Source organism: Artemia franciscana, chromosome 6, assembly GCF_032884065.1.
Source record: "Artemia franciscana chromosome 6, ASM3288406v1, whole genome shotgun sequence".
Classification (NCBI taxonomy): domain Eukaryota; kingdom Metazoa; phylum Arthropoda; class Branchiopoda; order Anostraca; family Artemiidae; genus Artemia; species Artemia franciscana.
The window spans coordinates 20405828-20420398 of record NC_088868.1 but is presented as its reverse complement, the minus strand read 5'-3'; the positions used below and the strand labels follow the sequence as shown (position 1 = coordinate 20420398).

Genomic DNA, 14571 nt, shown 5'->3' with positions numbered 1-14571 from the left:
TCCTTTGGATTGAGTTGCATCCACCTTCCTCAAAGTTGTGGTAGTTGTTGGTCAAGTTTTTGTGCCATACACTAAGACTGGGTTTGTTTTAAATATCAATATCTTTGTGAGGAAGATGACAACAGGGCTGTGCCAAATTTTGTTAAGTCTCCCCAGGATGAAAGTTGCCTTGGCAATTTATGTATTGACATTACTCTTGAGTAACCTATTACTTAACAGAATGGAACCCAGGAACATTAAGTCCTTCACAACTGCTTCTTGGTTTTTACATACTTTGACAGCAGGAGGAGTTTTTTAGATCATTGTGGATTGATAAATATGATTTTCGTTTTGCTCCAGCTGATGTTGACTCAATTTTGCTAGCTTCTTCTCTGATGACTGTTGGTGCTGCATCAAGTTCCTTGAGGGTGGTTGTTGAGAGTGTCAGGTTATCAGCAAAGTCAGTGCTGCTCAAAAGTCTGTCACCTAACTCCAGGCTGAAGTTCAGTTGTGTAGTGGTCCTCATCATTGCATAGTCAATGGTGGAGTTAAATAGTTTAGGAGCTGCAGCACATCCCTGCCAAATTCCTATTCAAATGCTGAATAGCTGGCTTCATTTCCAGTTGACTTGGACACAGCTTGCTTTGTTCATACAGCCTAAAGAGAGAGCAATAATTCTGGTTTTGAGTACAATCCACAGCAACTTCCTATCTACAGAGTTAAAAGTAGCCTCAAAGTAAAAAAAAAACCTATCAATACCTTCTGTCAAAACTCTTACACCCTTTTTATCACTTGCTGCAGAGTGAAAATATGTTTCCTCATGGAATAGCCATACATGACTTCTGTTTAATTCTTCAGTTTCTTAGAAGTATATAGGAGCACCTGTCAAGGAGGGTCATTGCAAGCAGTTTAGGACGTACAGAGAGCAATCTAATGCTCTTGTAGTTAAGAGCATTGACTCCTGGATCCTTTTCGTTTCTATTCTGGCAGTGTTATTCCATCCCACTAATCCTTCAGAATGATCTAAACATGCAAAACTATGCAGAACAGTATTTAAAGCCACAGCAGCAAGGAAATACCCTATATTCCAGGATCTTCTTCTGAAAGGGTTTGTTGGCTTAGAGAATATGAACATCTATACCAAGTGTGTTGAGAGACTATAGTGCTCTTTGAGAAGAAATCTTCTAGAAATCAGGGATGAGCAGTGTGTGCCACAAAAGTTACAGCACTAGATTCTTATTCCTTGAAACCTACACACCAGAAGACCCCCTTTACCATTTTCTTATCTAGGCTTCACAGTGACACCCCCCCCCCTCCTGGGTCAGAGCCCTTACCACACACAGCCAGGATGGTGACAGCAGGAGTAAATCCAGGGGGGATAAAGTAGACACCCCCCCAAATATAAAAATAAAAATGGGAAACTTGTCTGGTAGGGTCAACATTCTTATAGATCTTAAGTAATACAAAAGGATAATGTATGCTGTAAATCTTGATGTGATGAGGATAAAAACTGAACGATTTATTTACTTTATAAAGTAAAATTTAAAACAATACTGTCTTGAAGGCTAACCAAATTCAATATGGATTTTAATCCCATTAATGTAGAGTAATGCATGCACAACAAGTAGGTAAGTTGCAATGATCTCCACATGAGAAGTTTGTTTTGTGAAAATACAGTTGGGAAGAATGGCAGGCTGCTGCCAAGTAAGCCAAATGCTGTTATGACCTCAGGCTCCTAAGGTTGTTGAACTTCATACAAATCATTCATGTCCTTTTTCAGAGTTTAAATACAAGTCTACACCCCTTTTAATTACTTAGTCATCAATCATTTAAAAACAGACCTAAAAAAGTATATACTTTCTAAAAAACAAACAGTTGGCCCGAGTGGGAAACATTGTAAATTCGTTACATTCTTTTAAATCACAAATGGTTTAATTATTTTGAAAAGTAACTTTCAACTGCCAAATTAGCTAGGAAAAAGAAAATTGTTTACTGAAGTTCTCGATTCCAGCTTCGGCGAGACAGTGAGGCTTACAATCATAAATAGGCTATTGATGCAATTTCAGTTCTTTAGAGGTTTGATACATGACTGCTGATAATGATTGGTGTTTGTAAAATCGAAATATTCTTTTGTTTTTTCTATTTCACTGTCTTAGCGATAAATAAGCTCCGTTTCTTTAATTCCCTTGTTTTTGTTAGAGACATCCAATGTGGTCTTTGCAGCTATTAACAAAAAGGTCTCCAATCTCCATTTTTGCCGTATTTTGTCGTATGCACTAAGAATTTTCGTCAGTGGAAGAAGTGCTTATATTTCGGCCTATCATAAATAGGCCACTGATGGAATTTCAGTTCTTTAGTGGTTTGAAACATAACTGCTGATAACGATTGGTGTTTGAACAAACGAAGTATTCTTTTGCTTTTTTCTATGCCACTGTCTTAGCAACAAATAAGCTCCATTTCTTTGATTTCCTCGTTTTTATTAGAGAATCAAATGTAATCTTTGCAGTTATTTACAAAAAGGTCTCCAATCTCCATTTTTGCCATATTTTGTTGTATGCACTAAGAATTTTCGTCAGTGGAATAAGTGCTTATTTTTTTACATATAATGGTAACCAAATCATTTCGCAAATAAAATGCCACGTTGAATTCAAAAATTCACAATGAACACTTTGACTGAATTACTTCCAAGTCGCTCCATCAGGTTCAATAAGAACCAGATTTCAAGGTTCGGCTCCTCATCGCTTGTTGCTTGTCATATCATTGCGTCCTGATGGAGATTTAGTGGTCTCTCTTACAAATCCAACTATTTCTAAAATTATTGTTTGCTTTTTGCATAATTCATTGAAAAAAATCATGTGCACATTGTATTGAAAATACACAATAGAAAATTAAGGTGTTATTGATACTATGGTCATTTAACTCTATGGTTATAATACGCTTCAAAACATAGCTCTGTGCTTTAAGGTCGCCTTTTCAAGCTGTAACGTCCCAAGCAGAATTTGCTTTAGTTCAAAGAGTTAAAATTTGTACTTAAAAATATATTGTATAGTTGTTCACACGTAGGTCATCAGTTTGGGATGTCGTCTCTAGTAAAAAAATAAGGGGCCTGCCACCAGACAGATAAGATTCCCTAAGGCTTGGACATATCTAACGATTTTACAGGACTTTTTGCAATGTAAATTCAGTCCAGGGTTACATCTTCGAACATAGCTTTGGCAACTGGTAGTGGTTAACTACCCAATGATTTTGATCGCCGACACTACACACTTGGACACAATCAGCCTCTACCACGAACACTGAAGGTCATTTCTTTTATAGATGGAACAGGCAAACCATTAAGGAATATCGAATGAGAGATCCTAGTGCTAAAAGAACTTCTCGTCCCCTCTGTCTCTCAGAAAAAAATCTGTCAAAAGTGCAATGGTACGTCACGTCTCAGATTCCACGGTGTTTTTTCTCTATCAGGTCAACACCTGTGACAAGTTTTGGAGAGGATTAGATTTAAGAAAAACCCAATTACAATGTTGGAAAGTGTCACCCAAAGATGCTGGAAATTTTTTTTTAACCTAATTTATAGGTCGGTTTCTCATCTAAACCAAAAATCTAACTTACTTCCAAAACATTTTGCTAGTCTATTACCAATCATGAAAAAGGGTCCAATAACACCCTTCTTGCTGCAACGGCAAATATCCAAACACAAGTCGCCCCTTCTCTAAACAGTTAGTTTCAGATAGAGGGCTTGCTCCAATAACATAACATTAGGGCTTAGGGACCAAGGCCCCATATATTTTAAGGGTATTTTATAATCTAAAGAGAAAAAATATATAATGTTCTTGACAAAATTCAGTACAAAATGAGATAACAACATTCACCTCAATTTGCTACTTAGTTATTTGTGCAGGTCTTTAAGCTTTCATGAACATAACTACAAATCTCCATTGGGAAAAAATTGTAGTGGTCACATATCTGTGTTTGAATAATACGAAAGCCGACGGTAATTCCCCTTTAATTAAATATTGTTTCTGACATAGGTGGACTCAGATACGGTACCTAGGACAATGGTGGGTCAGGGGATTTTTTTAGAGGTTCTAGCACAAAAAAAAATTAGGAAACGAGTTTTCATTTTTTCCAAGGGAGAGAACTCCCTTGCTCTAAGTGCGCAGGCAGTCTTCGGCACACAAGGAAATGAATTTATTCCAAAGGAATTGGGGGATGAAATCAATACAAAGATATTAAAAAGAAAGATAACCTTGAAGACTGATACCCTTGCAGAAGTTTGTCCTATTCAAACTATTCTAGTAATCCAACCCTGGATTTCTGAAGGGCATCTTACCTATTACCATACTACCTATAAGAGCCTAGTTAATAAAACCTTATACTGCACAAAAGCATTTTTTTTTCAATAATAACTAATCTTTTTGGCCATTTGAGCACAGATTCAGATCAAAATGGCAAATGTAAAATATTTTCTCTCTAATAAAATCAAAGGTTTCATTCTAAGACTAAATATAAGATTTAAACTGGGACTAAAGTTAAATTAAGAAGTACTACTGTTTTTAGCTATATGCAATTAAAAATACAAAGGAGCTTCAATACAAACAAGAGAAAAGAATTCAGTTACAGTGGCCCCAATGTAGAAAATAAAAAAAGGAAAAAGGGTTTCACTATGATCAGAATAATAATAATAACAATTTATTTATGCCCTCTATACATGCCAGAATTGCATATTGAACCAAGATTTTAGAATTGACCATTAATTTGTGTAGAATGAAAAGCAAACAAGTATCTAAAGTCAAGGATGTACATCTGCTCTTCGAGGATATTGTAAATTTGTAGTTAGCATCAAGATAAAATAATACTAGTTGAAACTTAAATTTGTCGTTACATAGAACAGTAAATTAAATTTACTTTTTTTTTGTATCAGCAACAAAAATGTTGTTTTCATCTATCATTGCCTCTAATTTTTGTCAATGTTAATTAACAAGCGCTAACATTTTTTTCAGCCGTGTCATATGTTAAAAGAATTACAGGATCTCTACTCCAATTGTTTATTATGGAGGACGCGTTAAGAAAAAATAGTAATTGAAAAATTCGCAGGCCAGCAAAGGACAACTTCACTTATGTGAATTTTTTAGTTTTTTTTTGTTGTTGTTGAAAGTTTTAATATAGGAAGTATCCCGAAAATTTGAGATTCAGTTAGTAAATAATCGTCAGAATTCTAGAGCTTATTATATGACCAAAAACAAACCAAACCCTTTTTCTTTTATGCAACACCATCTGAACATTTATAATTACATAAATCGTTCATTAAATTAACCACAAGGACATCCTGAATCGAAACACAGACCTCAGATTTAAAAACGTTTCAAGTTAGTTCTGCTCTCCCTAATAATTATTACCAGTTCTGCTCTACCAATCTGCAGTTGCATCTGCGGGATCATTAACAGAAGCATCAACTCATGAAAATGTTGGGAGGCGAGAATGTATTTCTAAAAAACGTAGGGGGAGGGAGGATTTTTTTTCATTTTGTTCAATGGAAATATCAAAAAGGGGCATATCTGAAATCTAGGAATGGATGTCCCTCCTCCCATTGGCGCCACTGACCACTAGATGCATTCATCTTGATTATTATTGTTAGCGACAAAATAGTTTTATCATTGTCCTGGAGCCTGGTAACATCGATATTCGATGAACAAAACAGGTTATTTCACTTCGTCATTTTTTTCACAACGGAAATTGTTTTCGTTTCCACAGCCGTTTGTCTAGAGTTGAAGCTAATTCCGAAGCTGTACCAAAAAGTACAGCGAGAACTATGACTGACAAAACCTGTATTGAACTAGCTTGATGAGCTAGTTATTTTTATTTACTATGTTCATTTTAGTAGTGACCCCTAAAAATGTCAGGTAGAACATCGGGCCAAGATATAACCGATAAAATATGAGGGCTATACAAAGTACTGGCTATTAAGATGGCAAAGTTTTATATGAATAAACTTGTTTAATCACTTACGAATATTCAGAAAAAAAGAAAATCTTCTTCACAAAATTACCACTGACTTTATCTTTTCACTTCTCCCAGATCTTCAATGTTATCTTCATCAATCTGTAAGAAAAAATGCACACAATTTAACAACAGATATATATTTTTTGAAGCCAAAATTGCCTATGTCTTCGGCACACAAAAGCCAAAACTGAAGAGCTGATTATTTAGAGTTGATGACTGTTTAAACGCAGTTGAAAATAATTTGGAAGAATAGGAAGATAAGTTTGCCAACCAAGATAAGAATATTAGAAGCTACAGTGATGACAGCGGTCAAGCATGATTCTGAAGAGTGGGCGCTCTGACAAATGGAGGAGAATTTGCTAGATATTTTCTAGAGAAAATACATACGGATTGTTGCCACCAAGAAGGAGTCGAATTTGCAACAGAATTTCTTAATTAAACTGATATTGTTGATTTGTCACCCTATGAATTGAAACTAGAGAATAAAACAATGATTATGCCAATGCGTATTTTAGATATTTTATAGGGCATAGGTGTAACGGCTCTCTGAAGGTGGCGGTGAATATGGCAGAATAGAATCAATGCCAGTACTGGCTTCTGCTAGAAGGTAGTATCGTAGTCGAGCAGTTTCAAGGGTTATACAAGCTCTTCTACACTTATATTATATCCAATGGGAATATAACGAGTGCAAAACTTATAGGGGGGGGGGATAAAGGCAGCACTATTTGGCCCGAGCTTGTACACTCTGTGTCACGACTAATACCTCTATAAATTTTTCTTTGGAGGGGGAAAGGACCTTCCTGTCGATGATGCAATGAAAATAATTCTCAAAAAATCTTTTCCTAACCCCGTCTAGGAACCCCACCGAGGAAACAATCTAATAAAATCGAAGCAAAATAATGCACTTTTAATTACCAATGTCAGTTCAAAAACTCTGTCACTTTTCAACATGACCTTTTAAGTCTAAAAACGAACTCTGAACATATACTTTGAACTCTCTATACGAACTAAACTACAAAATATACCAACACATAAATAAAAGGTTGTCTAAATCTACAGTGCCCATATTAGGAGTCAATGGGCTAAGATGGCGAAATTAAAAATTATTTGAATCAATTGGAACAGCTAAAGCAAAAGGCATAGAAGTCAGGGGTAATGATGCATGAAAATGGTGGACAAACGAGAACTCTGGCTAGAAGACATGTGATAACCAGCATTACACCGAATATGTCGAATCGTAAATGAAATCTGCAGTTAAAAGAGAAGCGACATAGAGAATCACAAGTCCCAGGAGAAAAAAAATCCTATAAAATGAATGATTCTTTGATACATTAACAGGAAGAAGGAATCAAATTCACGACATAATTTCTTAACTCAATTGAAATTGCTTATTTGTCCTTCATGACTTATAACTAAAGAATAACGAATATATATACTCCCTTTAAACAAGCAACTGTTTATTTAATTATTTATGTATATTTTTTTCTTGAAAACGATTCGGAATGCCTCCGAACAGCTAAAGCAAAAGGCGTGGAAAATGTCTGATGTAATATTGCCCGCAAATGAAGCGCAACGAGATGTGCGGCTAGAAGACATGCGACATAAAGCATCACTATAGATTTCAAATAAAAATAATGGAAAACTAAATCTGACGTTAGAAGAAAAGCGACAAGGACGATGAGATTGGATCATAAATGAAATCTGCAATTAGAAAAGAAGCAACACTGACAATGACAACAAGTCCGAGAATAAAAATAACCTTCAAATTTGAAATTTTGAAGTTAGCCCCAGTCCCCTTAACAGGGGTAAGCACTCCCCTGTCCCCAAAATATATTTTCTTACACTCTCCTCTAATTACTTTTAGCACTTGTTTTCATCCATGCTTGCTTTTTTGGTTATTGACTTGTAGCTCTTTACAGAAGACACCCCATGCAGTCCAAAAAACATTCGGATGTTATACTTGGGCTGTTGATGTTACCGTGAATGTCCAAAATCTGGTTACTGTCGATATTCCCTGGTCAATGTCCAAAATTCCCTTTTCTAAGCTTCGATTCAATTAGCTTTGTGAGTCTGTTTTTCAGGTTTATGCAAGCTATGATGGTAAATTTAAAGTTAGGTTAGGTTATGTTAGCTTAGGAAGGGTTAGATTAGGTTGAATTTGGTTATAAATATCAGAAATGAGTTAAAAATCAAACCTAACCCAATGTAACCAAACCTAACCTATCCTATCATTACTAAAACTTCTATTAAACAGTAAAAGCTGACCAGCAAGGCTGACTAAATCCAAGGGACGCTAAAAGGAATTTCGGAGATTCACCGGTGAATGTCGGCATTCACCAATCTCGAACGTTCACAGTACTCTTGATACAGAGCTTTTATTTAGAAAACATTGCTATATTGGGCGCAACAATGCCTCATTGACCAAAAGATTAACTATTTATCATTGACAATATAAAACGAATTGTAAAATATCTCAAACTATAATAACCCATTCTAATGATGTCTACTAAACTATACTAATATTAGCTAGGAATTACAGTTTGGCTCTACGGGTAAGTCACTCCAAGATCCCAAGGCTTTGTGTACTAAAAAAATAAATAAAAAGGAGATACATGGGTACTACTCATGTAAAATAATGACTTTCTTTTTTAAAACAGGGAGCTCTAAATATCCGATTAAGAGTTTATGACCCCTAAGGGTGATTCCAGCGTTGTGCTTTCTATTTTATTCTGCATCACTTTCGAGAGGTCTCAAACTTTTTTCAAAATTTTCAAGAAATTCCGGTTCGCGACTATCTTTTACCATTTCTACAAAACTATAGAATAGATATCCTTCTTGAATCACCTTTAAATGTTTTTTTTTTTACTTGACAGTTCTTTTTAAACGCGTTTTTAAACTTCTAGTTAAAATGTGTTTTGGATTGTTCTTTACTAGGTTGCGGCTATTGGTGCAACCACGACATCTACTTTTCCTTTTTTACGCAATAATATTCACATTTTTCGAAACTTATCTGCTGTTCTGACGAATATTCCCCTCCACTAAAAAAATCATTTTTTGCTGCGTGCCTATTATGTTAAAAATGCTACTAACCTCAGACCATTTTTCAGGTAATATGTCAAACAAATCGTCCTTAACGTCACCTTGGATTACTATCTCATCATCTCCAGTAACCGAAGAACCACAGGCAAATTTAGTGCCAAAGAACTTTGCTGCTACTTTAAGATCAATGCCTACAAATATTCATAGGGATTAGAGAAAACTACTTTTCAAATACTTTTAACATAAGGTAATTATCTAATACCTGCAAAATAGGAGTTCTTAAATCACGGACTCACTGACGCAAATAGATCAATTAAGTAGACAACCAAAGAAAATTACCAAAGCAAACACTATAGCCCTTTTAAAAAAAAACAACCAAGTCTTCTTGGAAGGGACAGAATTTAACATATGGAGGGACACTTTTTCCTCGTCCGATTATATAAACGATAAAAATCCGATGATGGTGACTGAATGTGGGATTGATCCAAAATAATCGGCCAGTAATACTGACTTCATCTAGGGGCAATTTGATCCTGACCCAAGTGCACCCACAAATTTGTATTTTTCTATTACACACTATTAAATAATATGGCATATGTATACGGAGGTAACAACAAGGAAAAGTGAGCCAACATCCAGCTGCAATAGGACAGCTTAACATCCAGCTGCAATAGGATAGCTTAACATCCAGCTGCAATAGGACAGCTTAACATCCAGCTACAATAGGACAGCTTAACTTCCTATACAAAATATATGATATGCTAAGATTAAAAATAGCTCAAAAGCAATTTATGTCAATAAGAGAACTTGGCCAAAAGAACAGCTATGCGGACAAGCCTTAAAATAAACTTTAATGCTTTCTGAGTAAGATAAAATACTTAAGTTTAAAGAAAGTTTAGAACTGGAATCTGAAAGGTCTGGAATCAGAACTGGGTTTCAGAACAAAATAGGCGGGAAACTGAAGAGCTGGGACCCAAGTTTGTTGCTGAGGAAAAACAACCAATTCCATTTGATGTTTACAAATTGTCAGACCACACTGGCTAAGCATAACAATAAGAGAAAACGTAGGACAACAAAGACATAGCAGAGGCCAAGGCCGATATTTTTTTTTTGTTTGTTACTGTTGATTTTTCCTGTTTTTTTTCGTTTTCCTGCGTTTTCGTTTATTGCCATTTAAGAAAACCCAGCAAAACCATAAAGTCAAAAGTCAGCAATAAAACTAAAGGGAAAATTACATGTTTTTTTTTTTTTTTTTTTTTTATTTAGTTTAATTTGGGCCGTTAATACAAGAGACACATTTATTAAAAGAGCAGCTAATATGTTCTATCATGCTAGTCTATGTTCTGCATTCTACCCTAGCCCTAACTATATTTAGCATAAAACCAATAAACACAGCTTAAAAACATCTGATAGCTTTCAAAAGATTTCAAACTGAATAAAAAAAAAATGTTAAACCTTAATTGAAACCTAAATTTTAATAAACTAGGCACAAAATATGTTACTCTTTGGAACAGGCAAAAAGATGATCTTATGTCAGCACGAACAAGTTGCTTAATTAATTGTTCTTGATACGAGAATCGGCTCTCTCCACCCGCTAGATAGAGGTTGTCTTTAGAGACTTGCTTTGATCATGATCCCTGAATTTGTACTATAAAAATAAGCCATTATGTCAGTCAAGTAAATTAAAATCGTTCCGAATACATGGTTGGCTTCAAAATATGCCTAATTTTCAACTATTTCAACCATTTTGACATAATTTAAAGGGAACCAACTGGCTCAGCCAGCAGAATCTACGGGACCAGCAATATGAAAGTTTTCTAAGACAAGACCCAACCATTTACATGTTACATAACACAGTTCGCACATCGTTGTGTAATATGTTCTGATGCTACATAACACTGTTGTTTCAAAGATGACCCCATGTTTCTTCGAATGCCACACTTTCAATGCACAAAACTCAGACATAAGGACAAAGCCAAATAATATTTTACAGTCTCAAGAGAGAGGGGAGGAGGTTCTGACCAAAAATAATAAAAAAAAATTTATTTCGATATGCTACTTCTCTAGTTAAGGTTCCACACAGTTATTTCAGAACATATTCTAAAAATGTAAGCAAAAGAAAGCCTTCCACATCAGCGTCCTCTCTGCCCTGTGAATGCAGGAATCTAAGCTGTTTATCTGAATATCTACATAGCTGTGAATGTGGAATCTAAATCAGCAACAACAATAGAGTAATCCTTGATTTTTTAAAATGGCTATCTTCATAGGATATTGAAAAGAGGACCTATATTACGAACCAAACAATTTGCTTATTCTCGCACTAGCCTCTAGTAACAGATGTTGATGCTTGGGATAGGTAATCCGTAAGACGGAAAATGAACTCCCCAGAACGGCTCTGGAGTGAAAGCCAGAAAAAATCTGAGGAAGAAAGAAAAAAAAAACAGTCTTTGTTGCACCACCATGGGACCTGTGCGCATTAAAACGATAGTCAAACCTCAATAGGAGCCTATCTGAACAACAGCAAATGTGAGGGATGACTAACGGCTTTTTCTGGATGCCTCTGCCGACATGGGAGGAACTACGATCTGAGCTAAATCTAAAAGCCAATCGTGGCTGCCATTTTGAACTGTCTTCTGGTATGAGCTGGCCTTAGCAGTTCTGGGGGAGGAGGGGTCCTACATACTGGGGGCGTTTTCAGTCCATTACGGAGAAATTCTATTGATTTTGGACTTCCAGACAAGACAGGGAGTTGCCAAGCATTTAATTTTATGTTGTACTTAAAAGTCACAGGAAATAAAACACAGCCCGCTTTGCTCAAAAGTCCATCAGGAGTTTGTTGCTCTCTTCGTCAAACATTCAAATAAAGCCCACTGATTCCAAATAACACGTTTCAATTAAAAAGAAAAGTTGAAAGGCATCCCAAGTTTCTTGCATATCTCCGCTTTCTTAATTTTAAGTAAAGGACCATCAAATTAATTCCCAACATTTCCTAATTTGAGGTGGGCAAAGGAGTCGAAGGCCGTAGTAAAATCAACAAATATCTAGACTACTGGCATGCTGCTTCTTCTAAGTTACTAAAAATCAAGACGACACAAGATCATGTGATCAACGTCCCCCCCCCACAGCCTGTCCAAAATTCAACTTGATTTCATCAAAGGAGATTGTTGGAGAAGGACAGCAGGCTGGGACATGTTTGATCCACAAGCGATAGATGTAAAGCACATCCATGAATAGCCAGTGTCATCTGACAATCACACAGCCTGCTGTATTGGTAGCCAAGATTCTTAATAACATTTTCCTGATACATGAATTATAGGTATTTTTGAGTAGACAGTTTAGAGTTTACCATAGGACTTAAGCCCAGTTATGACAGTAAGTTTCTTCCTTCCTCTCATGGACAGCGATACACAAATTTTTTTAGGACCCTCTTCCTTCTTCTTAGGCTTGACCAATCCCTTCCCTCCTCGCTTTTGATGCTTCTTGTCATCTTCGGCTTCTGCATTAGGATCTAAACAAAAAAAAAATTAGATCACTTCATCAAACTTTCGACACTCTTCAAAGAACAGAGAAAGAAATAGAGAGAAAGAGAGAGAGAAAAAATAGAGAGAGAAAACAGAGGGAGAGAGGAGTTAGACAACAGGCATAATAAAAGAAAAAACTATAGCGTATACTCCTTTGTGAGGCAAGAGGAAAATATATTTTGACCCTACCGCAAACATAAATTCTAAGTAAGAAGGATTTACTTCCAACATCTCTTCATTTGGAAGAACATATTTGAACTAATCATACAATATGGATTCTAAGGGGTAGTTCCCCTCTTTTTGTAGAAATGTAGAAATTTGTAGCATGAAATAAAAGATTAGGGTTTATAAGCTTACACACAAAAAGAAAGAATAAAATGGAAGGGTTTGGGGGAGGAGGGGAGGTATGCCTTCAGAGTAATGCCAAGGGTCAGCTTTAAACAGCCATATTTTTTTATTCACCCTGGGTAATATTTGTTCCTAATATATTCTGCTTTTTGTAAATGAGGCCTTATAAGCTTACACTCACAAAGAAAGAATAAATGAAGGGGTTAGGGGGGGGGGGTGTATGCCTTCAGAGTAATGCCGAGGGTCAGCTCTAAAGAGGCATATTTTTTATTCACACTGGGAAATATTTTTTCATAATAGATCCTGCTTTTTGTAAATGAGGCCTTATCTGAAATTGTTCCACCAATATAGTAAGTTGGAAAGTTAACAATATTTTACCAAGCGTAAATTATACATATACTCCTATACTGAATCACATTGTCTTATCTCTTTCATTAGTAATTTTTACGCACTTTCTCATTGGATTTACACCTCCGTACACGCTTTGGGCACATGACAAAGGAAACTTTTTTCTTTTTGCCTTTTACTAGACAATGAAAACCTTTGCAACTACGACCACATAACTTTCACGGAACTACTAGCTTTGTGTCATTGCGAAAGCAATCTACGAAACTGTATAGGTATTTCTGATGGGTGACAGTAGGGAGACTGAGAAATGAAGGACAGGAGTCACACGTCTATACAGAAATCATATCCTGCACCATGGACGCCCAAAGCGATGAAAAGCATATACAATTCAACAAAAATACTGGTACTACCTTTCCGGGAAACTGACGGTAAGAGCTATTCAGACACCAATAGGAAATTGACATTTTCAGTACAATAGAAAGCATTCTTAATTTATTTAAAACGTAGTGGTAATTTAAAGCCTCCGTATAGGCTATACAATGAATTACTACTGTTCAAAGTAGTTCCAGTCCGGAACATCAGATACACGGTAATCTACAAACAATTTCTTCCAATAAAGATCCATTGATGATGTTTTGCCCAAAGCCACTCTTGTATGACAATGTGCAATGCTTCACAGAATGAAAAGCCTCTGAACTTTCGATAATAATTGACTGTCAAAGCCATATGGTTCGCTAAGTTTATCTTGGGTAAATGTAAAAGTCATCATTTTCCGACAAATGTATAAAAATGTCACAGATTTAGGTTAAACCAAATATTTTGTCTTAAATTTTAAAGAGCGCATCTGTTGAATCGATTTTCTTTAAGTTTTCTTTTAGCGTTTATATAATGCTTACCGGTCAATTTGAATGTTTGTTCAATGGCATTATAATCTTTGAAGTTTCGAGTATTTAAAGGTAACTACATTTCTTGGCATTACGGGTTGTTCCACTTAACATAAAATTTTTTTTTTTTTTTATCAAAAACTGTAGGTAATGAAAATAATCTTACAAAATATATGAAATAAGTATAGATATCAATACCACAAAATAAAATGAAATATCCAAGATACAAAGTTCGTTGACCAGCCTAATGTTATTACCGAAATCATTCCTTTTATTGTCTTTATCTGTACTGAGAAATGGTGCGCAGAAAATCCCAACCATTTAATGCTCTTTCCTAGAGCAAGTTAGTAACATTTTACTGCGCAATAAGGCGTTGCCGAATGACAATTTATTCTTGGGCAAGTTCCCTAGCAACGATAAGTTTTTTCTTTCAACAGTGTAGGCACTCT

General features: G+C 35.7%; 1 protein-coding gene across 8 annotated transcripts in view; it reads right to left on the bottom strand.

Annotated features, from left to right (window-relative positions):
• The window catches only part of LOC136028168 (density-regulated protein homolog), a 44114-nt gene that overhangs the window by 16127 nt on the left and 13416 nt on the right, over nucleotides 1–14571 (bottom strand). For 7 of the 8 annotated variants that reach the window (XM_065705858.1, XM_065705857.1, XM_065705854.1 and 4 more), the window contains exons 4-6: nucleotides 12368–12529; nucleotides 9073–9212; nucleotides 5957–6081 (exon numbers count right to left, since the gene is read on the bottom strand). In XM_065705858.1, the coding sequence (XP_065561930.1) occupies nucleotides 6037–6081; nucleotides 9073–9212; nucleotides 12368–12529 (347 nt within the window). In that variant the 3' untranslated portion in view covers nucleotides 5957–6036. Of the gene's footprint in view, nucleotides 1–5956; nucleotides 6082–9072; nucleotides 9213–12367; nucleotides 12530–14571 lie in introns of those variants that run through there. The other variant, XR_010617755.1, reaches the window with a different exon arrangement.